At 37.4% G+C, this 26933-nt stretch overlaps 3 protein-coding genes across 3 annotated transcripts in view; all 3 read right to left on the bottom strand.

Moving 5' to 3' along the window:
- Nucleotides 1–26933, bottom strand: part of SAR1A (secretion associated Ras related GTPase 1A) — a 197743-nt gene that overhangs the window by 37585 nt on the left and 133225 nt on the right. The window lies entirely within an intron of this gene.
- AIFM2 (AIF family member 2) overlaps nt 1–26933 on the bottom strand; it is a 132277-nt gene that overhangs the window by 70224 nt on the left and 35120 nt on the right. The window lies entirely within an intron of this gene.
- Nucleotides 1–26933, bottom strand: part of PPA1 (inorganic pyrophosphatase 1) — a 41940-nt gene that overhangs the window by 7413 nt on the left and 7594 nt on the right. The window contains exons 3-8 of the mRNA XM_084903714.1: nt 16083–16136; nt 15102–15221; nt 12351–12437; nt 10983–11109; nt 6671–6798; nt 6318–6403 (exon numbers count right to left, since the gene is read on the bottom strand). Of these exons, the coding sequence (XP_084759840.1) occupies nt 6318–6403; nt 6671–6798; nt 10983–11109; nt 12351–12437; nt 15102–15221; nt 16083–16136 (602 nt within the window). The remainder of the gene's footprint in view (nt 1–6317; nt 6404–6670; nt 6799–10982; nt 11110–12350; nt 12438–15101; nt 15222–16082; nt 16137–26933) is intronic.

Genomic DNA, 26933 nt, shown 5'->3' with positions numbered 1-26933 from the left:
AGGAAATAACAAAAATCAGAGCACAGATAAACGACATAGAGACCAAAGAAACAATACATAAGATCAACAAAACCAAGAGCTGGTTCTTTGAAAGGATAAACAAGATAGATGGACCTCTAGCCAGACTAACCAAGAAACAAAGAGAGAGGACCCAAATAAACAAAACCAGAAATGAAAGAGGTGAAATAACAACAGACCCCACCGAAATACAACGGATTGTTACAAAATACTATGAACAACTCTACTCCAACAAACTGAACAACCTGGAGGAAATGGACATATTCCTAGAAAAATATAATCTTCCAAAACTCAATCAGGAAGAATCTAAAAATCTCAATAAACCAGTGACTTGGGAAGAAATTGAAACAGTCATCAAAAAGCTTCCAGCAAACAAAAGCCCAGGGCCAGATGGCTTCACAGGAGAGTTTTACCAAACATTCAAGGAAGAACTAAAAACTATCCTCCTCAGACTATTCCAAAAAATCCAAGAGGAAGGAACACTTCCAAATTCCTTCTATGAAGCCAGCATCACCCTAATACCAAAACCAGATAAAGACAACTCAATGAAAGAGAATTACAGACCAATATCCCTCATGAACATAGATGCTAAAATCCTCAACAAAATTCTAGCAAATCGACTCCAGAAGAGCATCACAAAGATCATACACCACGACCAAGTAGGATTTATTCCAGGAATGCAAGGATGGTACAATATCCGCAAATCAATAAACGTGATACATCACATAAACAAATTGAAAGATAAAAATCATATAGTCATATCAATTGATGCAGAAAAAGCATTCGATAAAATCCAACACCCTTTTCTGATAAAAACTCTTAACAAGGTGGGAGTACAAGGATCATACCTCAACATAATAAAAGCTATATATGATAAACCCACAGCCAACATTATACTCAATGGGCAAAAACTAAAACCATTCCCTCTAAGAACAGGAACAAGACAGGGATGCCCACTCTCGCCACTCCTGTTTGACATAGTACTGGAAGTACCAGCCATTGCAATTAGACAAGAGGAGGAAATAAAAGGCATCCAAATTGGAAAAGAAGAAGTAAAGTTATCCTTATTTGCCGATGACATGATATTGTACATAAAAAACCCAAAAGACTCCATTAAAAAACTAATTGACTTAATAAATGAATTTGGTAATGTAGCAGGATACAAAATTAATGCCAAGAAATCCATGGCTTTTCTATACACCAACAGAGAAACTGCAGAAACAGAGACTAAAAAAGCAATTCCATTTACCATCGCACCAAAAAAATTAAGATACCTAGGAATAACTTTAACTAAGGAAGTAAAGGACCTATATGGGGAAAACTACACGACACTGAAAAAAGAGATAGAGGAAGATGTAAGGAGATGGAAGAACATACCATGTTCATGGATTGGTAGGATCAACATCATCAAAATGTCCATACTTCCTAAAGCAATCTATAGGTTCAATGCACTCCCCATTAAAATACCAACGACATATTTCACCGACCTAGAAAGAACTCTCCAAAAGTTCATTTGGAACAATAAAAGACCCCGAATAGCCACAGCAATCCTGAGAAAGAAGAGTAAAGTAGGAGGGATCTCAATACCAGACTTCAAACTATATTACAAAGCCACTGTTCTCAAAACAGCCTGGTACTGGCACAAGAACAGACATATAGATCAATGGAATCGAATTGAGAACCCAGATATCAACCCAAATCACTATGCTCAACTAATATTTGACAAAGGAGGCACGAATATACAATGGAGTCAAGACAGTTTCTTCAATAAATGGTGTTGGGAAAATTGGACAGACACATGCAAAAGAATGAAACTAGATCACCAACTTACACCATTCACAAAAATAAACTCAAAATGGATACAGGACTTAAACATCAGACGGGAAACCATAAAAATACTAGAAGCATCCACAGGCAGCAAAATCTCAGACGTATGCCAAAAGAACTTCTTCACTGATACTACCCCTAGGGCAATGGAAGCTAAAGAGAAAATAAACAAATGGGACTACATCAAAATAAAAAGCTTTTTTACAGCAAAAGAAACCATCAACAAAACAACAAGAAAGCCCACAGTGTGGGAGAACATATTTGCAAATGATACCACTGATAAAGGTTTAATCTCCAACATCTACAAACAGCTTATACAACTAAATAAAAGGAAGATAAATAATCCAATTAAAAAATGGGCAATGGACCTAAATAGAACATTTTCAAAAGAAGACAGAAGGAAGGCCAAAAGGCACATGAAAACATGCTCAAAGTCACTAATTGTCCGAGAGATGCAAATCAAAACAACAATGCGGTACCATCTCACACCTGTCAGAATGGCCAACATCAACAAATCAACAAACGACAAGTGTTGGCGAGGTTGCGGAGAAAAAGGAACCCTCGTGCACTGCTGGTGGGAATGTAGACTGGTGCAACCACTGTGGAGAACAGTGTGGAGTTTCCTCAAAAAACTGAAAATGGAACTCCCATTTGACCCAGTAATCCCACTTCTAGGAATATATCCCAAGAAACTAGAAACACCAATCAGAAAGGATATATGCACCCCTATGTTCATAGCAGCACAATCTACAATAGCCAGAATTTGGAAACAGCCTAAGTGTCCGTCAGCAGATGATTGGATCCAAAAACTTTGGTACATCTACACAATGGAATACTATGCGACCATAAAAAATAAGGAATTCTCATCATTTGCAGCAAACTGGATGGAACTGGAGAACATCATGCTGAGTGAAATAAGCCAATCAATGAAAGAGAAACACCACATGACCTCACTCATTTGTGGATAACAAAGAGCATTATAAACTGATGAACCAAAAGATAGATATAGAGACAGTAAATCAACAAGTAGACTGTCAAATTACAGCGGGGAGGGGAGGAAGATCTGGGGGAGATAATAGATCAACCGAAGGACTCTTATACATGCATATAAGTATAACCAATGGACACAAAACTCTGGGGAGGGAGGGGATGTGTTGGAGGGAGGGTGGGGGGCAAAAAAAAAAATCAATAAAATATATTTAAAAAAATAAATAAATAAAAAAAAAAAAAAAAAAAAAAGAAGCAAGAGCAAAGAAGGTAGTTACATATAAAGGAGCACCTATACGATTGTCAGCTGACTTCTCAACAGAAACCATGCAGGCCAGAAGGGAATGGCAAGAAATATTCAAGGTGATGAGTAGTAAGAACCTACAGCCAAAGATAATCTATCCAGCAAAGCTATCACTCAGAATCGAAGGTCAGATAAAGAGCTTCACTAATAAAAAAAAGCTAAAGGAGTTCATCACCACCAAACCAGAATTATATGAATTGCTGAAGGGGGTTCTTTCAGAAGAGAAAGTAAACAAAGATAAAAATTATGAACAACAAATACGTAACTATCAACAAGTGAATCTACAAACCAAGGAAATTAAAAAAAAAAATCTGATGAACAATAGTAACTGTTGAATATAATAGAATCAGAGGTATGGAAGGGGAGTGAACTGATGATTCTTGGGGAAAAGGGGAGAGGGGGGCGTGGGAAGAGACTGAACATAAACTGTGCACCTATGGATGAGGACAATGGGGTGTGGGGAAAGGGCAGAGGGTGGGGTGGAAACCTGGTGGAGGAGAGCAATGGTGAGGGGGGGAAAAAAGGAACATTTGTAATAATATGAACAATAAAAATTTATTAAAAAAAATAATAAAAAAAAATAAATAAATAAAAGCCAAAAATAAAAAATAAAAAATAAAAAAAATAAATAAATAAAAGCTATCACAGAGAGAAATTAAGAAAATAATCTCATTGCTCCAGCCAGGTGGCTCAGTTGGTTGGAGCGTTGTCCCACATACCAAAAAGCTACATGAAAAGATGTTCAACATCAATAATCATCAGGGAAATGCAAATCAAAACCACCATGAGAAAACCTCACATCCGTTAAAATGACTGTCATCAAAAAGACAAGCAACAAGTGTCAGCAATGATGTTGACAAAAGGGAATTCTTGTGCACTGTTAGTGGGAAATGTACACGGCCACTATGGAAAACAGCGTAGGGAGGGATTCCTCAAAAAACTGAAACTATAACTAACATATGATCTAGAATTCTACTTCTGGGTATTTACCTGATGAAAATGAAAATATTAGTTCAAAAACACATATGTACTGCCATGTTCATTGAAGCATCTGTATATTATAAAACCCTAAAATGCAAATAGACTGAATGGCGTTACATCTGAACAATTGGTCGTATGATGTGTGCTGACACTAGGGGGTGCACACAAAACATGGTGGGCGTTGGCCGCAGCAGGATGGTGGAGCAGGTGAGCAGGGGCACCAGAACAAGGCGGGGCACCAGTTGCTGTCATCGGGGCAAGCTTCTGTGGTTACTGAAAATTCCTTGCTATCATGCATGCCATGGTCCCACCCAGCACTCGCACCCACTGCTGGCGCTGATCACTTAGCACTGTCAGATGGTGTGAGTGGTGGCTGATCAACCTGAGGGCTTCTCTACCTCCCCCTGCTCCTGAGGGGCAATCGTGGCAGCAGCCACTGCTCATGACTGCTGACAATGCTGGCCCCAATTGCTGCTCGGTGCCATCAGTGCATGGGAACAGCAGTGATGGGGGGTCATGGTAGGAGGGGGCTGGGTGGGGGGGGGGGAGCGGAGGATGGGATGAGACCTGCCCTGTGCCCACTGCGGCCTCGTGGCCCCACTGTTACTTTCAAGGTGCACGAATTTGTGCACTGGGCCCCTAGTTATTTATAATAGCCAAGACATGGAATAACCTAAATGTCCATTGATGAATGAATGGGTAAAGAAAACAACATATTGTTCAGCTATAAAAATGGAATATTATTCAGCTACTAAAAAAAGAATGAAATCTTGCTACTTACAACAACACGGATAGACCTTGAAGACATTAAGTTAAATAAGTCAGACAGAAAAAGATAAATACCATATGATCTCACTTTTACAGTTGAACCTGGAAGAACATGAGGCTTAAGGGCACCAACCCCACCCCCATAAAGTAAAAAAATCCACATATAACTTTTGCTGTTGTTGTTAATCCTCACACAAGGATATTTTTCCATTGATTTTTAGGGAGAGTGGAAGAAAGAGGGAAAGACAGAGAGAAACATGGATGTGAGAGAAACACATTGATTGGTTGCCTCCTGCACAAGCCCCGACCAGGGCTGCGGCCAGGGAGGAGCCTGCAACAAGGTGCAGGCTGGCGTTCTATCCACTGAGCCAAACTGGCTAGGGCCACATATAACTTCTGACTCCGCCAAAACTTAACTAATGACCGGAAGCTTTACTGATAACATAAAGTTTATTAACACATACTTTGTATGTTATATGTATTCTTACAATAAAGTAAGCTTAGAGAAAAGAAAATGTTATTAAGAAAATCATAAGGACGAGAAAATAACATTTACAGTGCTGTATGAATTTTTTGAAAAAAATCCACATGTAAGTGGACCCAAGCAATTCAAACTCAGATTGTTCAAGGGTCAACTGTACATACATACTCATTCTGTAATTCTGTAATTACTGACTTCTTTATTTTTTTCTAGTGTTTTCTGGGTACCAATTATATCATCTACCACAATATGCTTCCCCCTTTTCAATGTTTCTACATCAAAACACATGGTTTCTTCATTAGCTATTATTTCCAAGACATTAGTTAAGAGATGATAATGGACATTCTCTTACAAATCTTTAAAAGCTCAGAGGAAGTATATTGGCCTGAATATCGAGTGCCAGATAGACTTGAGTACGAGTCCTAACTCTGAAAACACTTTGGGATGATTCTGGTTAAGTTCAATCTGCTTATTCTCTGTTACATGCTTTGCAAACACGTAAACATTACCTACTGTTAGTGGCAGTAAAGGTTGTGTGCATGGTAGATACTGGTTATTTGTGATGCACCTTACACATTTACATCAGAGAATACTTACCCTAGCCCTCAGCCTTATTTCACCCATTCCATTCTGACTCCTTAATGCCTTTCCCAATTACTTACTCTCAGAATGTTCTGATCTCACTGTCCCCTCACAGTTTTAGTTTGTCCTCTTTCAGGAATCTTATGGGCACTTTTCAGGCGTTTATTTACCTTCCCACTCACTTGAGCACTGAATACAAAGACACAAATGCTAAAAATATCAACTAGGAAAAATATTTTTGGAAGGAGGAATACATTCAACAACAGAAGCTCTTTTCTAGGTGGAAGTGATGATAATGTGTGGCTGTTAAAACCTTTGGAGCAAGCTGGTCTGCTTTGTGTGATAAACATGAAAAGAGTGAGTGCTTACCAACTGATTCCTTTTCCATCGGTTTTCTTTGTCACTAATGCTCTCCAATAGTCATGAGTGCTTTTAATAACGTCAGTTGCAAAATCCTATAATTTGAAGAGATATGCATTACGTTGTTAGAAAAGTATTCTTTTCTTAGTATCCTCATTTTCCCAAAGCCCGATAACTTTGTCTCTTTTGAATCATTTCCTTGGGTCAAAAATGGAAGAAAACATTCAAAAGAATAAATCAACATCAAGTCATGTCTTCAGACATTTTTTAAATGATCATGTAGTCTTTAAATGGTAACAGTAGTTAAATTATAAGCCTCGATACAAACAGACTTGAAGCCACAGTTCTGAATGACACATTACCTTATCTTTAAATTCCGCATTGAAAGAAAACTGGTTCTCTGGTTTTCCATCAGGAACCTTGTACCTTCTAAACCAGTCCACCGTAGCTTCCAGGTAGCCAGGTTTCAGCCGCTTGACATCATTAATACCTTAGAAGAGAATAAGCAGATTGCAAGGTGCATACGTAATTATTTATGTGATAAAATATCAAGTACATCTTTACTTTGAAAGAACTATGGGATGGTTATGAAAAAAGTTCAAGATCATATTAGAGCTAACTATTTTGTTGAGAAGGGAATGCATATACACATTCAAAAGAAATAAACTAGTATCTTAGAATATCTCTGACACTAAGTGGTAAGAGAACAACCAGTACAATGGTAACTTCTATTAGATGAGAAAAAGGAGAAATGATTGGAGCTACATAATGAAAGAACAGTTTGGCAAATGTTTGGGTTACTTCTATGAGATGGACAGATGATACTAAGAAAGACTAATAGAGCCTCAATTCACTACAATTACATACTAAAGACAAGAAAAATGGATGACACGGATAACCACTGATGCATTATATATTAAATGTGACTAGACTATTCTAACTATAGTGCAGTGTTGGCATTCTAAATCATAATGCTTTTGTTCTGGCCAACAGCAAAGTATTTAAAAAAACTTTTAAAAAGTTTCTGTACATCCATCAACTTTAATTGATCAAGCTGCCCCTCAATGCAAGCAAACAGAAAATGCAAGTGCTAAAAATATCAATTAGAAAAAGTGTTTTTGGAAGGAGGAATACATTTAACAACAAAAGCTTATTGGTATTTGTATAAAATAACTTTAAGTCCAATTTATATCACACACAGTTAAACAAATATCACGCATTTTGTTTATAGTACCACTAAAAGTATGGAAAGTTTACAAAGTGAACTGGGAACTATTTAAAACACTGATCAATTACAAGGAACTTATAATTCACTTAAAATGTATCACCTAATACAGAATTAATCTGAAAATCCAAAAATCCCAAGTATGGGGTATTTCCCAAAAAATTTCTCACCAATTCTCCTATTCTTCAGGCACCAGTGAGTGCCCAACAATTAAATTTAATAATGACACTAGTGGAATTAGCGTCTGATCCCACAAATTAAAGGGCTCAGTCCCATTGTACACATATCTTTGCATATATTTATGAGGAATTCCATGGAACAGACACTTAAAAGCGGGTCAAAGTGATACTGGTTATAATGCCAATTTTCTATAAATGTTCTAAAAAGCAATTTAATTTGGGATATTTAAAAAATATTTCTTGTGTAGAAGGTGAAAGTAAAAGTTTATCCTCCTTTCAGATGGTGCTTTTTAATTCACAAACCCTATTCACCTACGGTCTCTCATTTGATTTCTCCAGAAAATGGTATTTACAGATAATTATGAATGTTACCAAGTTAATATATGGCTAATAAGTCAAAGAATCTACATCTCAGCACCTGGTCCAATGCTCTTTGCAATAAGAAGAGAAATCTTTCTTATTAATCTTAACAAGACAAATCTTAACAAGATAAAAAAAACCTTTCTTGGAACTACCTGGTAATGACAGAATAATAGTGCTATGAGATCTCTTAGCTTACACAATTGTGATTGAAAAATGCCAGATATCCACAACAGGAAATTTATAGAGATAAAAAGCATATTAGTGGTTGTCATGGCCTGGGAGAAGGAAAAACTAGGAAGTGATTGCATAAAGGTACAAAGTTTCCTTCTGGAGTGATGAAAATGTTTTGGAACTAGATAATGGTTATGGTTGCATAACAATGTGACTGTACTAAATGCCACCTAATTGTATACTTCAAAATAGTTAAAATAAGTTTTGTGTAAAGTTAGTAATACTGCCAAAAAAGGGGAATGAAGTACTGAACATTTTACAATATGGATGAACCCTGAAAACATTATGCTAAGTGAAAGAAGCCAGACATATCATCATATAAGATTTATGTGAAATGTTCAGAATGGGAAAATCCATAGAGACAAGACAATAGGTAAGTGCCTGTCAGGGACTGAGGGAAGTGGGAAGAGGGTGTGACTGCTAATAGATATGGGTTTCCTGCTGGAGTGGAGAAATGTCCTGGAATTAATAGTGTTGAAGGAAAAGAGAGAGCCAGGGATTGAGAACCTACTTGAAGAAATAATGACTGAAAACTTCCCTAACCTGGTGAAGGAAAAAGACATACAAGTCCAGGAAGCAAAAAAGTCCCAAATAAGATGAACCCAATTCACATCACAAATAAAATGCCAAAAGTTAAAAACAAAGAGAAAAGCAGTTAGTTACCTACAAGGGAGTTTCCATAAGACTGTCAGCTTATTACTCAACAGAAACTTTTCAGGCCAGATGAACTGGCATGAAATATTCAAAGGGATGAAAGCAAGAACCCATAATCAAAATTACTCTACTCAACAAAAGCTATCATTTGGAATTGAAGGACAGATAAAGAGCTTCTCAGACAAGAAAAAGCTAAAGGACTTCATCACCTCTGAACCAGTATTATAAGAAATGTTAAAGGACTAATAAAGAAGGACAAAGGAGAAGGAAGAGGGGGGGAAAGGAGGAAAAGGAAGAAAGAAAAAAAATATGAATAATAAAATGGCAATAACAATATATCTATAAACAATTTATTTTATTTTATTTTATTTTAAAATATATATATTTAATTGAATTTTTTACAGAGAGGAAGGGAGAGGGACAGAAAGTCACAAACATCGATGAGAGAGAACCATCGACCAGCTGCCTCCTGCTCATCCCCCACTGGGGATGTGCCTGCAACCAAGGTACATGCCCTTGACCGGAATCGAACCTGGGACATTTCAGTCTACAGGCCGACACTCTATCCACTGAGCCAAACCGGTTCTGGCTCAACAATTACTTTAAATGCAAATGGATCAAATACTCTAATCAAATACACATGGTTGCTGAACGGCTAGCAAAACAAGACCCTTACATATACTGTCTACAAGAGACTCATTTCAGATAGAAAGACAGACGGAAAGAGATGAAAAAACATATTTTGGAAACAAACAAAAGCTGGGGTAGCAATACTTATACCAGACAAAATTGACTTTAAAAGAAAGGCTATATAAGAGACAAAGAAGGAACCAGTAATTCCACTTCTGGATATGTATCCAAAGAAATACAAAACACTAATTCATAAAGACATATGCACTCATATATTTATTGCAGCAATAAATGAATGGATAAAGTAGTATAGATATACAATGGACTATGACTCAGCCATAAAAAAGAATGAATTCTTGCCATCGGCAACATGAATGGACCTAGAGAACATTGTGCTAAGGGAAGTAAATCAGAGAAAAACAAATGCCATATGATTTCACGTATATGTAGAACCTAAAAAACAAAATAAACAAGCAAAATAGAAACTCATAAATACAGAAAACATTTTGAAGGTTGCAAGGTGGGAAGGGGTCAAGTGAATGGATGAAAAAGGTACAGGGATTAAGAAGTACAAATTGGTAGTTACAAACAGTAATGGGGATGTAAGAAGTACAGTACAGCCCTAGACACTATGGCTCAGTGGATAGAGTGTCAGCCTGCAGACTGAGGGTCCTGGGTTCAATTCTGGTCCAGGGCACATGCCCAGGTTGTGGGCTCAATCCCCAGGAGGGGGTATGCTGGAGGCAGCTGATCAATGATTCTTCCTTATCATTGATGTTTCTCTCTCTCCTTCTCCCTTCCTCTCTTAAATCAATAAAAAATATATTTTAAAAAATACAGTACAGTCAGTAATATTTTAATAATTATGTATGGTGTCAGATGGATACTAGTTTTACTGGGGTGATCACTCTGTAAATTATATAAATATCTAATCCCTGGGCTGTATACCTGAAACTATAATATTGTATGTCAACTGTAATAGAAATACAAAAAAACTTCTTTAAAAAAGAAATCCTTAAGGACTCTTTCATGCTGTTCATAAACCTTTCTGTGATGATATAAACATTTAAAAATGATGACTTCTAATGACATATGAATTACATTTCAATGAAAACAAAATTTTAAAAATAAATAAATAGACCTACTGAGGGCAAGTATATGAGAAGGAAAGGAGAAAATAGTAAACACAAACTATCAGATTTTTGTCTTTCCTGGAATGAAGGAGAAAGTTTACTCAGTGAATTATAGAAGTTCCCCATTAGAAAGAACAATGTTTTGCTTCTCCTCCATTCTTTAAGAATTTGAAGGCAAGAGCTTACAACTCTGTCGTTAGAGGTTAAGTGGTATATCAGATGTAAGCACAAATACTTCAGACTCCTTAAACTTTCTTACCATTATAATTGGCTGCATCAGGATCGTCCACATTGATGGCAATCACTTTCCAGTCAGTCTCCCCTTCGTCAATCATAGCCAATATGCCCAGAACTTTCACCCGGATTATTTCACCTCTTGCACAGACCTGAGAGTCAATAACCACAGTCAGGACAATACCACAGAATGAAACTTTGGAAGAAAAACTTTACTTGGTGAAATAAGGAAGACACCAAGTTTCTGCAAACTTCCCTTAAGATTGATCCTTTAAGCAGTTTTTTAAAAGCTAAACAAGTAAATGCCCATCAGTCTTATGGAAGTAGAAAATCACCCTTACTACTTATGGGTCCTAGGAAAACCAGTAACATGGTCCAGGGTAATTAATCTTTCTTGCAACTGTCACTGATTGTGCCAAAGAATAAACCCCCCATAATTTTGTTTCAAACATATATTTTAATCTGCTTTCTCTACCTTTTATTTTATAGAAGCCATTAAGTTAGACATCATACAATATGACTGAGCTTGCTGACTTAAGAAACTCAATGACAATTTTCTTTTCAGTTGCTTACTATTTTCCCAAGCCTGAGAAAGTTCATAAAGACATATAACTACAGTTAGAATCTTAAAGCACCCCTTCTTGATAGAGGAGTTCCTACCATAAATCTCCAACTCGTGAGGCTACTGGGCTTAGGTCAACTGCCAGGTTTGTCTTGTGTTGAGATGACATTTGCTTCTCAGTACCCTTCATCTACGGACCAGTCATCTGCCTTTGAAAGCAGAACATGTCTACTTCTTTCACATATATAGGGTGTCCCCCAAAATGTATTCACACTTTTGCCCTAGACGATTTGGCTCGGTGGATAGAGAGTTGAAGGGTCCTGGTTTCGATTCTGGTCAAGGGCATATGCAGACTGAAGGGTCCTGGTTTCGATTCTGGTCAAGGGCATATGCCTGGGTTGCAGGCTCAATCCCCAGAAGGGGGTGTGCAGGAGGCAGTCGATCAATGATTCCTTCTCATCATTGATGTTTCTATCTCTCTCTCCTCCCTTCTCTGAAATCAATAAAAAAATGTATTTAAAAAAAGTATACACACTTTAACAGCTGATAACTCACTTAATTTTCACTCATTTTTAGTAATAATAAACACTGACTTTATAATCATTCAAAGTGTATATAATTTTGGGGGATACCCTGTATATATAGCCATTCATTTTTTTCTAGGCTAGGTTTAAGTACACAAATTATAATTATACAAATGCTTTAAATGAAATGGAAGCTTCTAATCATCTCAAGTGACATCATTATTCATAATATTTTTTAAAGTACGAACTTTATATATTTCATTAATATCATCTTGGCACTAAAGAAAAACATTTCAGATTACATTACCTTGCTTCCAATTTCACAGACATCAATCGGGTCATTGTCGCCACAACAACCAGTGTGCTCATCATTGTGTCCAGGGTCTTCCCAAGTCTAGGGGGGGAAAATGCTTAGAGCATATCATTCCTATACATGCTACTGACAGAATGGATCATGTTGACATTAAAATATCATATGAGTCTTTCTGAAAAAAAATGTTAATCTTCAGCTATTTTTTCTCATTTAGAAAAACTTTTATTCACATTTAAGAATCTTACATACACATCATAATTTTAATTAAATGCCAGGGTTCCTATTATGCATAGAATGCTAAACTACATTTAAGCTTTAAAATAGGCAATGACCACCCAGCCAGTGTGGCTCAGTGACTGAGTGTCAACCCAGGAACCAAGAGGTCACCAGTCAATTTCGATTAGGGTATGCACCCAGGTTATGGGTTCGATCCCCAGTCCGGGACATGCAAGAAGCAGTCAATTGATATTAATGTTTCTCTCTCATCGATATTTCTATCTTTCTATCTCTTTCCCTTCCTCTCTCAATAAAAATCAATTAAAAATATAAAAAATAAATAAAACAGGCAGTGATCCTATTTAAAACAAATGAAAATCAACCATGCCTTGGTTGGGTGGCTCAATCAGTTAGAGCACTGTCCTGCACACCAAAAGGTTATGGGTTCAATTCCCGGACAGGGTCAGGGCACATATCTAGGTTGCAGATTCAATCTCCAGTCAGGGCACAAACAGGAGGCAATCAACCAATGTTTCTCTGTCTCTCTCTTTCCCTTCCTCTCTCTAAAATAATCAATTAAAAACAAACAAACATATCCTCAGGTGAAGGTTAAAGAGAAAAAACACACACCTAATAATTGAGACAAATACAAACACATATACAGGCCCAAATATTTACTTTAAAAATATCTGAAAAGAAAACTGCTTTGAGGAACTCTTGGTACTTAGTATCTTCTACTAACTAGATTTTCTTTAAAATAAATTTCCAAAGCAGAAGTAGGTAGGCAGTAATACTAAAACAGAAACTGTGTTCTGATGGTAAAAGTACCATCACTGACAGGAGCTAAGATTAAAAAGTTTGATCAGGCTGAAACCAGTTTGGCTCAGTGGCAGGGGTCTCAAACTACGGCCCGCGGGCCACATGCGGCCCGCAGAGGAGTCTGATCCTGCCCGCCAGGTTTTTTGGGCAGTGAGCGCAGCAGAGGTGTTACAGTAGGAATTAGTAGTTCATATAGTCCGGCCCTCCAGCTCTCTGAGGGACCATGATCTGGCCCCCACTTTAAAAAGTTTGAGGACCCCTGGGAGCGTTGGCCTGCAAACTGAAAGGTCCCAGGTTCGATTCCGGTCAAGGGCATGTACCTTGGTTGCAGGCACATCCCCAGTAGGGGTGTGCAGAAGGCAGCTGATCGATGTTTCTCTCTCATCGATGTTTCTAACTCGCTAGCCCTCTCTCTTCCTCTCTGTAAAAAAAATCAATAATATATATATATATTTTAAAAGTTTGATCAGAATTTTCTGAAGCTTTAAATTACTGGCTTTCTTTCCTGCTAAATTGAAAGAGAATCCCATAAAAAGAACAGATGACCTATGTTTACCAAAAAATCAAGTTTAAAACATAGCTGCTGTTTTGGTTTTCTCTCCTGATCCAGAACACTTTCTTGGATTTGTTTGTCTCTCAGCTGGAGTAAAGTCAGAAAGGTAAAAAAAAAAAATGAAGGGTGATAGAGAACACCGGATCCAGCCCAGCCCACAGAAGAATAAGAATTTCAGCAATGTTTTCCCAGAGGGAAGGTAGTTCAAGGCACAATGTTAAATAAGTTGAAGTACAAGACAAACTGATATAATTAAGTCAAGCTCGATGTGTTTGGCCTGTGTTTGGTTAAGTTATAGATTGTTTCACAATAGGTTCCACTTAATAGACTTAATGGTTAATAAAAACAAACTACTTATCATAAGGGGAAAAATAAGTTGAATATTCTATGTAAAAATCCTAAGTGCCACAGCATTAGCCTAACCAAACTGGAATTTAATCTGGTGATTACTCATAATAGACATGATTTTAGTGATTCCTCACTCAAATGTTACATAAGGACCTACTACATAACACTGACATTGCGCTGGGGATAAATTTGTAAACAATACAGATATCTCCCGTCTTCAAAGGGTTGACTGTTCAGGAAAATACTATTCTTGCTTTACCACAGAGAGCTTGGCTTAAAGAGGGAATCAGGTCAGCAGCTATGTGAACTAAGTGCTTTATTCCTCACAATAGCCATATGAGCTAAGTACTATTAATATCTCAGGGGGAGATATTCATGTCTCAGGGAGGAAGAAACAGAGACAAATTAGGTAACTTAGGGAGTGGCAACGTTGGAATTTGAATCTAGTCTTATTGGTGCCAAAAATCAGTGCTTTTATCACCATTAGCCTACACAGTCTCTCTTAATATAGATTTGCCACTCATTCTGTAAAGAAAGAATTTATATAATTTATAGCTAGTCCATATAGAAGATAAATATTTCAAAAAAGAACAAACTTTCAAATATGAAATTAAACATTGTAAATATTTACCTTTTAGTTTATTTTGAAAAGACATTCAAGGAAGTATTAAAATTAATTACCTTATGTTTTTAAAATCTATTATAGCAAAAACTTTCTAAAGATATTTAAATATTTTTTTACTAACACCAGTAAGTTAATATTTTTGTAAGCTAAAAAGTACATTTCTAACAACTGCACAGAGACATACCTGAGGGATGGCACCATAGTTCCAGATATATCCTTTATAAGGGAACACATTTGCAACATAACGGAGTTTCCCTTTTTTCACATCTTGTTTAATTGGGTTCAAAGGGTCCTTTGTAGCAATCTGAAATAAAAATTTTCTAATCATTGCATATTTGGATGCAAAATACTATTCAAATAAGGATTTGAGGAAATTATGGAATGCACACCCACTAGCTCCACTGTAATGACATATTGTATCTGTAACATTTTTATAATTTGAAATAAAAGTCCCTCCATAGCCAGCCTTTAAGTGGAAAACATTTGAGGTATATAGGAACTAACAAGAAGGGGACAAAAACATTTAGTAATTCCAGGGGGGAAAAATTAAACTTACCTAGAATAAATCCTAACATTTAAGAAATAAAAGATTTTTAATAAAAGGGCAAAATAAATATTACCAAATTCAGCTTTCCTTCAGAGCATTTAAAAGTATTGAAGCATTTGAATATCTATTACATGCTAAGTGTGATTACGTTTAAAAAGCTCAATTAAGTGACATAAAACACATAATAAATATCCTTAACAAAAAAACAAATATCTTATGTGTCATCAGAAGGAAATTAACAACATCAGAAGGAAATGCAACAGAAATTCCAATAAGATCATTTGTGGCTGGGGGGACCAAGGAAAGCCTGTTGACTCTGTGAAGTCAATAATGAACTTAAAAAGAACAGGACAGAGGAGAAAAAGATAATTCCAGGCTTTGGGAACTCCAGAGCGAAGATATAAAAGAAGGAAAGTCTGTAGCATATTTGTAAACTGTAAACAGATGAGTTTAGGTGGAACACAGAGGAATGATTGGCAGGCAATGGGAGATACAACTGGAAAACAGATTGGGACTAGAAAGAGGTAACCTTGGACTTTAGCTGTTTAACCCTTGAGCAAATCAGTAGGGTTAGATCAAAACTAATATCCTACACCTGACTATCAAAGGCACACATACCTCCATTTTTGCATTAGACCAGCGTGGTACTTCAACCACCATGTTGAACACATCCTGAAAAACAGAAGGTCAGATGGTCACAGGAGCTAATTCATTCTCTTCAATAAGCAGGCCCTGGTTCCTCCAAAGGGAAACTGTTCATTGTATCTGATCTTTGAAATCAATGGACTATCAATAAAATACATAAAAAAATAAGACAGACTGGTGAAGAGACAAAACAAAATATTATTTTTGCAAGGTATTATTCTTTCAAAATACTGTTCTGCTAAACTATTACAAAATCAAGGTGGTAGGTGTATGATTGTCCACAGTATAATTTTCCAAACTTTATTGAATGTTGTATATTTTTCATAATAAAATAGTTGGTGTGTGTGTGGAAAGAATGTTTCTATAAAGAAGGGAAGTAGTTTTTAAACATAACAGAACTTGTATCACTGAGGAAGTACATCTTATTTTTTTAAAAATATACTTTATTGATTTTTAACAGAGAGGAAGGAAGAGAGATAGAGAGCTAGAAAGGTCGATGAGAGAGAAACATCGACCAGTTGCCTCTTGCACACCCCCTACTGGGGACGTGCCCGCAACCAAGGTACATGCCCTTGACCTGAATCGAACCTGGGACCTTTAAGTCCGCAGACCGACGCTCTACCACTGAGCCAAACCGGCTTTGGCAGGAAGTACATCTTCAAAACAACCATCTCCAATGCTTAGTCATTTCCATTGTGACTCTGAAATTACTCAAAATGTGTTTGGATCACCTATTCCAGAGGTGGTTTGTAAGACAAATCCCAGGTCAGTTTAATTACTTTGTCATCATTTAGTTTTAGCCTCAAACAAAATTAATCAGCTCAATTACCCACATTATTCTCCCAACTTGGCTGTTTTTAAAAACCAGCACTCCTCAAAAGGACATTGAAATAAAATAATATGTTCCAAAAATATTTTTACCAATAGCATTTCTAAGTATAATTAGTTTCCAGCCTTAATATTGATTACTTTAAAATGAATGATACATTTAAAAAATTCCCAAGTGCTTATTATTTAGAAAAACAATGAAAGAAAATCAGTCATCTCATTTTGCATACTTCAGTCAAATACCAACTTGACATATGATCTCTAATTAAAACTGAGCTTTGAGGAGTCAGAAAATTAATTTTACCAAGGAACAAAACTTTAAATTCAGTTTTCAGTTGATAGCCTCAATAAAAAGCACACATGAAGAAGCTAAGTAGTCAATTACTGTATTATAAAATGTATTTTTAAAGTTGATTTAAAATAAAAATCATTTAGTCACACAATTTCTTAGAATTACATCTTTGTTACTTTGCATAAAAAAAAAACAGGGACTTATAGGATTATACACCTGAAGCCCATATAATTTTATAAACCAATGTCACCCCAATAAATTAAATTAAAAACATACAAACAAACAAAAAACAGGGACTGATGAGCTATAAGAGACTAAATCAAAGGTTTCAAGCCAATAATTACCTTGCTGCTACTTTTAACCAAGCAGAAAAGCTACAAAGATTTATAATCAAGAGTGTAAACCTTGGTCAACCAGGGGAGATAAAAACATTCCTTGGGTTTTGTTCTAAACATCCTGATGCCTACTTGCTAACAACAATAAAAACCACAGAGAATGGAGATAGGTCGTTTTCAAGATCTATCTAGTACCACTACTCTGGCATTTTAAAATGTAGGATCTGTCAGTCTATGATACCAGAACAAAGGGCTTTTAAAGTTTTCGCTGCAATAGCCTAAAGGCTCACAAGATGGAGCTGTTACTCTGAGATGACAAAACCTAGGAGATGGGTTGTTAATTTTTTTTTTTTTTAAGAAAATATACAGAATGAATATATTGCCTCGAGAAAACAAAGTAGCAAATAGAGCTGAAATCACTAATTCAAAGTTTGGAAACTACATCGAACACTTCAATGGGATTAAATGATAAATACATATAGATTTCAAAACCACATTACCTAATATTACAAATCTGTGTAACTAATAGAAACAAAAACAAACAAAACCACATTAGCTGGGCTAAAAATAGCAAGGAGTATCCTGCAAGGAGCCACATACCCAATTGATTCACTTTTTAACCACTATTAAGGGACATTTTCCTAGGCGCTGAAAACTAGGTGGCTATCTATCTATCTTTCTATCTATCTATCTATCTAATCTATCTTATACACTGAGTGGCCAGATTATTATGATCTCTGAATGCGTAATAATCTGGCCATTTAGTGTATATCCTATAATAAAAGGCTAATATGCAAATTGTCCCCTCAACCAGGAGTTCGATCAGCAGGTAGGCCGTCCAACCACCCATATCCCCTCGCGCTGACCAGGCTGTCTGGACCCCTCCCATGCACGAATTCATGCACCAGGCCTCTAATACACACACACACACACACACACACACACACACACACACAGAAGGCTATTTCCAAATCTTAGCTACGGTGAATTGAAACACATATTTCTTTCCCAGCACCTAGACTCAGTGCTTCTAAACCAATAAAAGAGAAATATGCAAATTGTTTATCACTTCATGATGCTCACAGCCAATCGGGAGAAAGTATGCAAATTAACCCAACAAAGATGGTGGCAGCCCTGACCCCCTCCAGTTGCTCTGGGCAACATGCATGCAGGAGTGGAGCAGCCAGGCAGGGCGGAATGCCTGCTATGAGGAGGAGGGCGGGGGCAGAGGGAGCTAAAGGAGTGACACTCCAGCTGGAGGGAGGACTGAAGACTCTAGCCAGAGTGAAGACAGAAGGCTCTAGCCAGAGCAAAGGCCTGGGTCCCGGGTGCCAGAGGAAAACCGGTGCTGGCAGCCAGGGGAAGAAAGGCCTATTGCATGAATCTTCGTGCAACGGGCCTCTAGTTTAACTATAAAACAGACTCTGGGGGATGGAAGGTGCAGTGGATATCCAAGTCACCTCGCCACCTCCCAAGATGCTTCTCATATCTTAGGTGCCTTAATAAATGTAATGACAGGGCTGTCAGTCTCATGCTCTAGTCTCTCAGCCCTGGGAAATTTTAAGTAAAAAGTGGTGAGCCAGGCAGGAGACCTAAGAAATGGGCCTTTAGGAAAAAAGCGTCCATGGGGAAACCCCGGTTGACCAATTACTTCCCTATGGAGAAGGGTGGCCGATATACTAGATTCCTGTGGACTGCCATGGAAGTACAAGGACACCCCCAACACACTGGCTATTCTTATGCCTTTGTATGAAGAAGTACACATTACACACTGTGGCCAGGAGGGAAAGTACATGGCCACAGCTTCAGGCTGGCCCCTCTTAGGGGTGGTTCAGATAGCCACACACACCTAGCTAGAGGCAGGAGTCAGGATTAGAAAATTAGAACTGAAACTAGAAAAAGATATCTACAACTTTGCTAGACTGGCTGATAGAAGCGATGGGGAGTAAAGATCCTTTTAATAGATCCTACTTCTTTTATGCTAGCCATGAAATCTGTTTACATGTTTGTATGTTCATGTGTCTATATGTTTGTAGATGTGTAGCATTTTCTACGTCCAGATGGTATTATTTGCTTAAAAAAAAAACCTACATGATTGGTTTAAAAATCAAGCACATATAAGGGTGGGCTATTCTAAAATTCTCAAAAATATAAGAACAGAAATGTTTTTCAAGTTCATGTGATCTGCCGAAACAGGTTTGGCTCAATGGATAGAGCGTCGGTCTGCGGACTGAAAGGTCCCGGGTTCGATTCCGGTCAAGGGCATGTACCTTGGTTGCAGGCACATCCCCGGTAGGGGGTGTGCAAGAGGCAGCTGATCGATGATTCTCTGTCATCGATGTTTCTAACTCTCTATCCCTCTCTCTTCCTCTCTGTAAAAAATCAATAAAAAAAAAAAATTAAAAAAAAAAAAAAAGTTCATGTGATCTAAGATTAATCTTTAGTAGAGCTAAAAAATAAATTTGGATCTGTTAATAAATACTTATGCTTTGTTGAGAAAGCAAGTTTCAAAAAATTATGAAATATATTTGCCAGTAAAAACCCATATTTCTATGTGTGGCCTGCATGGCTCAGTGATTGACCATTGATCTATGAACCAGGAGGTGAGGGTCCGATTCCTGGTCAGGGCCATGCCCGTGTTGTAGGCTCAATCCCCAGTGGAGGGCATGCAGGAGGCTACCGGTTAATGATTTTCTTTCATCATTGATATTTCTCTCTCCCTGTCCTTTCTTCTCTGAAATATATATATATATTAAAAACCTATGTTTCCAGTTTATAAAAAAAAATAATGTTTTCAATAATAAAAAGTGTAAGGTATAAATATGTATCTTTAAGAGGGGAAAAAAGTAATTTTGTCCTAAAGTGAGACTGGTTGTTTCAAAAATCAGAAAGAATAAAAACAACAAAATCTATTGTTAAAAAAAAAAAAAAAAAAGTTGTTGAAGGTTTATGAAAAGGTTATCTTGAGAATGGAAATTTTGTGTCAAGCTGAATAAGACTGGAATAAATTTAATTAAGTATATAAATTTAAATATAAAAAATAAGCTGATGCAAAATTTAAGTCTTTTTCTTGATTTGGAAATGGCTTTGGGAATGTCCCTGGCGTACCTTAAAAGATTTGCTTTTTCTCTTTTAACAGAGAAATATTAAACTAATTGCGCTTACTTGGTTTGTTAAAATTACATGGGAAACATTGTCAAGTAAATAACATTGAGCCTTCTTTGTGTTGTATTTGTATATATCACAGATGCTCCGGAAATTCCTGGAAATCTGAGATGTCCTGGCATACGATGTCTGTCATCGAAACTGTGTACCGGTACGACAACAAAAATCAATACCAAAGGGCACCAAGATAAGCCACTTATCCTGGTCTTTTGCTACCGTGCTCACATTACAAACACACACTCCTTTTCCAGCACGGAGACTCAGTGCTTTTAGCTGTAAGATAGAGTCTGGGGGGCAGGAGGAAAAGGGGTAAAGGATACCCATGTCATCTTGTCGCCACCCAAGATGCACCTCGTATGTGAGTTCTCTTAAACTCTCAATGTAATGATAGAGTTATCAGCTTCTTTTCCGGTTTCTTGGTTTTGGGAAATTTTACGTAACATATATGATCTAGCAATTACACTTTTGGGTACACGCCCAAAAGAACTGAAAATAGGGTTTTGAAGAGATATTTGTACACCTATGTTCACAGCAGCACTATTCACAATAGCTAAAACATGAAAGCAACCCAAGTGTTCCTGGAAAAGCAAAATGTGGTATATTATTCAGCCTTAAAGGAAAGGAAATGCTGACACATGCTACAACCTTGAGGACATTATGCAAAATGAAGTAAAACAGACAGAATGAAATAAGATTCCACTCACATGAAATAATTCAAGAGACAGGGGCTGGACAGGGAGAATGGGAAGTTATTGTTTAATGGGTATAGTGTTTCAGTTTTACCAGAGCTCTGGAGATGAAGGGTGGTAGTGGTTGCACAACAATATATATTTTTATTGCTTTCAGAAAAGAAGAAAGAGGGAGAGATAAACATTGATGATGAGAGAATCATTGATTGGCTACCTCCTGCAAGCCCCTCACTGGGAATGAAGCCCACAACCTGGGCATGTACTCTGACCAGGAATTGAACCGTGATCTCCTGGTTCATAGATGGACACTCAACCATTGAGCAACACTGGCCAGGCTGCACAACAATATGAATGAACTTAATACAACTGAGCTGGATACTTTACGTGGTTAAAATGACAAATTTTATGTTTTTTGTACTTTATAAGTTATAAATTGGGGAGAAATTGTGGATCCTAATATTTCCAATGTTCATTACTTAAAAATACCAAGACAAGATTTTAGAAAATTTAATACCACCCAGGAATTCATGCTTTTTTTATTTAATTCTAACTGGTTTCAACTATTATTTAGCTCATCATGAATTTATGGTTTTACTATCCCCATTGTTAGGACTTCTTGGAACTGTTCTCCACTCCTATGCTTTGAATTTTATTTTATTTTTTATTTTAATTTTAATTTCAATTTTTAAAAAAAATATATTTCATTGATTTTGTACAGATAGGAAGGGAGAGAGATAGAGAGCTAGAAACATCGATTAGAGAGAGTCATCGATCAGCTGCCTCCTGCATACCCCCTACTGGGGATATGCCCGCAACCAAGGCACATGCCCTTGACCGGAATCGAACCCAGGACCCCTCAGTCCCCAAGCCGACGCTCTATCCATTGAGCCAAACTGGTTTCGGCTATTTTTATTTTTTTATATATATTTTATTGATTTTTTTACAGAGAGAAAGAGAGAGGGATAGAGAGTCAGAAACATCGATGAGAGAGAAACATCAACCAGCTGCCTCTTGCACACCCCCTACTAGGGATGTGCCTGCAACCAAGGTACATGCCCTTGACTGGAATCTAACCTGGGACCTTTCAGTCCGCAGGCTGATGCTCTATCTACTGACCCAAACTGGTTTCGGCGCTTTGAATTTTAAATCCCTACTCTGGGATCTAAGCTCTCAGATCCTTTATAGTTACAGGGAAAGGGAGACAGAGGTTAATAATAATATTCTTAGTGGCGGGATTTTGACCAGCCTAAAGGAGGCTCTGATTAATTAGCATTAGCTCTGATTTCCCAAAGTTAGAAATATAGCAATCATTTAATCAATAAGATAAGAATGTTAACATTAAAAATGTCCAGATTCTAAGGAGATGAGAAACTTAACAAGTTTAAATTATACCATTCCAATAATGAAAGTGTTTTAAAATAATTTTTTAATGGATAGAAGAAATGTAACCTTTATCTTTTTTTCTGGCTTTATTGAGGTATAATGGACAAAGTTATAAGATATTTAAAGTTTACATAGTGATGATCTGACAGACCTATATACATCCATCACCTCACACATTTATCTTTTATTTTTTGGAGGGAGAGATTATTTAAGTTCTATTCTCTCAGCAAATTTCAATTATACACTACAGTATTATCAACTATGGTCACATTTTACAATATTATAGCTCAAAGTATGTGCCCTTTACCAACCTCTCCTTATTTCCCCTATCCTCCATTCACTGATAACCATCATTCTTTCTACGACTTCGACTTTTTTTCATATATAAGTGATGCCATGGCAGTATTTGTCTTTCTGATTCATTCCACTTAGCATAATGCCTCCAAGATTCAGCCATGTTGTCATAATATATTATGGGGCCCAATGAACAAATTTGTGCATGGGTGAGGTCCCGGTGGCCCACCCTGATGGGGGCCCATTGGGCCTGGCCAGCAGGGAGAAGAGGCCATGGGAGGGTGGCTGGCTGGCCCCGCCCCCAATTGGGGTGTTGGGGACTGATCAGGGGCGCGGACGGCCAGGGGGAGGGGCTGCAAGCAGTTGGCTGGCTGGCCCAGCCCTCGATCCGGATGTTGGGGGCTGATTGGAGATAGGGCTGGCCAGAGAAAGGGGCCCTGGGCAGTTGGCTGGCCGGCCCCAGCCCTAATCAGGGTGTTGAAAGCTGATCGTTAGGGGAGATAATAGATCAACTGAAGGACTTGTATACATGCATATAAGTACAACCAATGGACATAAAACTCTGGGGAGGGAGGATATGTATGGGGGGAGGGAGGGGGGCAAAAAAAATCAATAAAATATATTAAAAAAAATAATAAAAACCACGAAATCCCTCCCCCCCCCCAAAAAAAAAAAAAGAAAGAAAGAAAGAAAAGAAAGCTGATCGGGGCCAGGCTGGCAAAGAGGGGCCCCCCGAGCGGGGCCCGGATCACACACACATACATATATACACACACACACATATATACATATAAATACATAAATAACATTTTTCTTATCTATTCATCCATCAAAGGATACAGGTTGTTTCCACATCTTGGATATTATGAACAATGCTGCAATGCACATAGGAATGCAGATTTCCTTTGGATAATACCCAAAAGTGGATTGCTAGGTCATATGGTATATAACCAGCAAGAAACCTATACCTTGATTAGGCCGATAACCTCATCAATTCAACAGGAATATTACAGTAGCAAAGTAGTCCTCGGTCTCATCTCCAAACTGGTTAGTTTTCTTGTGGATCAAGTCAATAGTCTGATAAGTCATTTACTAATGAGTAGACTGTGGCTATTATTAGTAATGTAGTTAAGTATGTATAAATAAGAAACATGCTCTTAATTGCATTCTATCTCTGAATCCTAGCAGTAAAGTTAAATGTATCTTTACTGAGAGGTTTATGAATGCCTCATGACATATGATCTGTTTCCATCACTGAACCTGAAGCCTAGTGAACATGACATGCTGTACTGAAAAATTACATACATGGCTCAAATTAGCATTTCCTATTTGATCCAACATGGGTTTCTCTAGATAACTTCAGCAATTAAGTAAATATCAGATTATAGGAAGAAATTAAAAAAAATCACAACTCTACCAACCTTCCTTTTATTTTTGTTTTGCAATAAAATTTGGGAAACAGTGGTGGTAGAATTTTCTTCTAAATTTATCTTACTAATTTTATTATAAATGTATAAATTTATTATATCTTATAAATTTATTAGATATACAGCAAGAGGCTAATAAAAAAACAAAGTCATCTTGCCTTTTTAAAAAACTCCTAGAGTAGTTTTGGGCATACAATCCCTACCATAAGAGCTTGTATAGTTGATAAGAAAATGCTCTACTCCCATAAAGGTGCTAAAAGGGTCAGCACATTTCATCATTTCCAATAATATCTTATTAAAAATGCTCACCCAGCCGAAACCGGTTTGGCTCAGTGGATAGAGCATCGGTCTGCGGACTGAAATGTCCCAGGTTCGATTCCGGTCAAGGGCATGTACCTTGGTTGCAGGCACATCCCCAGTAGGGGTTGTGCAGGAGGCAGCTGGTCGATGTTTCTCTCATCATCGATGTTTTTAGCTCTCTATCCCTCTCCCTTCCTCTCTGTAAAAAATCAATAAAATACATTAAAAAAAAAATGCGCCGAGGCCGGTTTGGCTCAGTGGTAGAGCGTTGTTCTGCGGACTGAAAGGTCCCGGGTTCGATTCCGGTCGGGGGCATGTACATTGGTTGTGGGCACATACCCGGTGGGGGGTGTGCAGGAGGCAGCTGGTCGATGTTTCTCTCTCATCGACGTTTCTAGCTCTCTATCTCTCTCCCTTCCTCTCTAAAAAATCAATAAAACATATTTTTTAAAAAAATGCTCACCCAGTAAAAATGGCTCTTAACTCTTAGTTTTAAATTTTGGCTTGAAAGTAAATTTTGTGATTATAGGATAAACTCTGAGTTGCTAAAAGTAGTAAATGGGTTCCGCCTTATTTACTGTCAGTGGGATTGTAAATTAGAAAAGTGTGGAAGACAGTATGGAGGCTCCTTAAAAACACTAAAATAGAACTACCATCCAACCCAGCAATCCCACTGATGGGTAAGTATAAAGGAAATAAAATCAGGATCTCCAAGAGATATTTGCACTCCGCTGTTAATTGTAACATTATTCAATTATCCAAGACATAGAAACAACCAAGTGTCTGTAAACACTTGAATGGATATATACACAATGGACTATTATTCAGCCTAAAAAGAGGAATTCCTACAAATTATAACAATATGAATGAACCTGGAGTTCGTCCATATTATAAATGGATTCATGCACCAGTGGGGTCTCTCGGCCTGGCCTGCGGGATTGGGCCAAAACTTGTTCCCAACATCCCCTGAGGAGTCCTGGATTTCAAGAGGGTGCAGGCAAGGCCAAGGGACCCCATCAGTGCATGATCAGAGCCAGGAAGAGACTTGGGAGGTTGGCCAGCTGGTGAGGGACCTCGGGAAGGCTCCAGGGCATGTCTGGCCTGACTCACTCAGTCCCAATCAGCCAGACCTCAGCAGCAAGCTAACCTACCAGTCAGAGAATCTGCCCCCTAGTAGTCAGTGCACTTCATAGCCAGCAATTGAGCAGCTTTAGCATATCATTTGCATATTATGCTTTGATTGGTTAAATGGATAACAGATGACTGGACACTTAGCATGTTAGGCTTTTATTATATAGGATTATATAGGATTGTGTTGAGAGTCTAGGGAAGACAGTTACTCCATTAAAATTTAAAAATCAATACCTTTCAGTAATACTCATTTATTTCCCAATTACACAGATTTTCTACTTTATAGCAGTTTCAATAAACACTTATGTTTTATTATACCTAGAGCCATGTGTACCTATAGAAAGTAAACAAACTTAATTGATGTCATAACTAAGAATAAGCTCTTGTTTTTGTCCCCTCAGATGGACTTTAAAATGACTAAATTTTAAAAACAGATATTTCAACCATAATTACTTTACTTTCTTTTCTTTATAAAAATCAAGCAAAGAGTCTGCATTTTCAGTTATCTAAAAACTTTTCTAAAATTTTCAACAACTGAGAATTCTGACCTTAGAAAATTACAATTTACTATAAATATACATTTTCTGAGAAAAAAATGCATATTTATAGCAAAATGCAATTTCAGAGGATTCACAGAACCTCCGAAAGACACCAATGGGCATTCCAGGGCTTCCGGGCCATTAAGGACCCTGAACTACAAAACTTTATGGCCTTCCCAAAGGAAGAAAGCTCTTACTTATTTCCTTTGCATTCTAAGCTAAAACAAAAAAAAATTTTTTTTTAATTAAGCAAGTTTTTCTTTCCTGCATTATCAAAGAGATGTTTACTGTAGAAAAAAACAGAAAGGCACTAAATAAAATCCACCCACCCACATGCCTCATGGGAAGTAGTATAGCTCAGTAATTAAGATCACGAGTTCTGAGCCTGAATGCCTGACTATTGCCTATGAGTTCTAGCCGGTGATCCCAGATAATAGGTTA

Source organism: Pipistrellus hanaki, assembly GCF_964339955.1.
Source record: "Pipistrellus hanaki genome assembly, chromosome: 14".
NCBI lineage: Eukaryota > Metazoa > Chordata > Mammalia > Chiroptera > Vespertilionidae > Pipistrellus > Pipistrellus hanaki.
The sequence above is the reverse complement of the archived record's forward strand: the minus strand, read 5'-3'. Positions and strand labels throughout refer to the sequence as shown.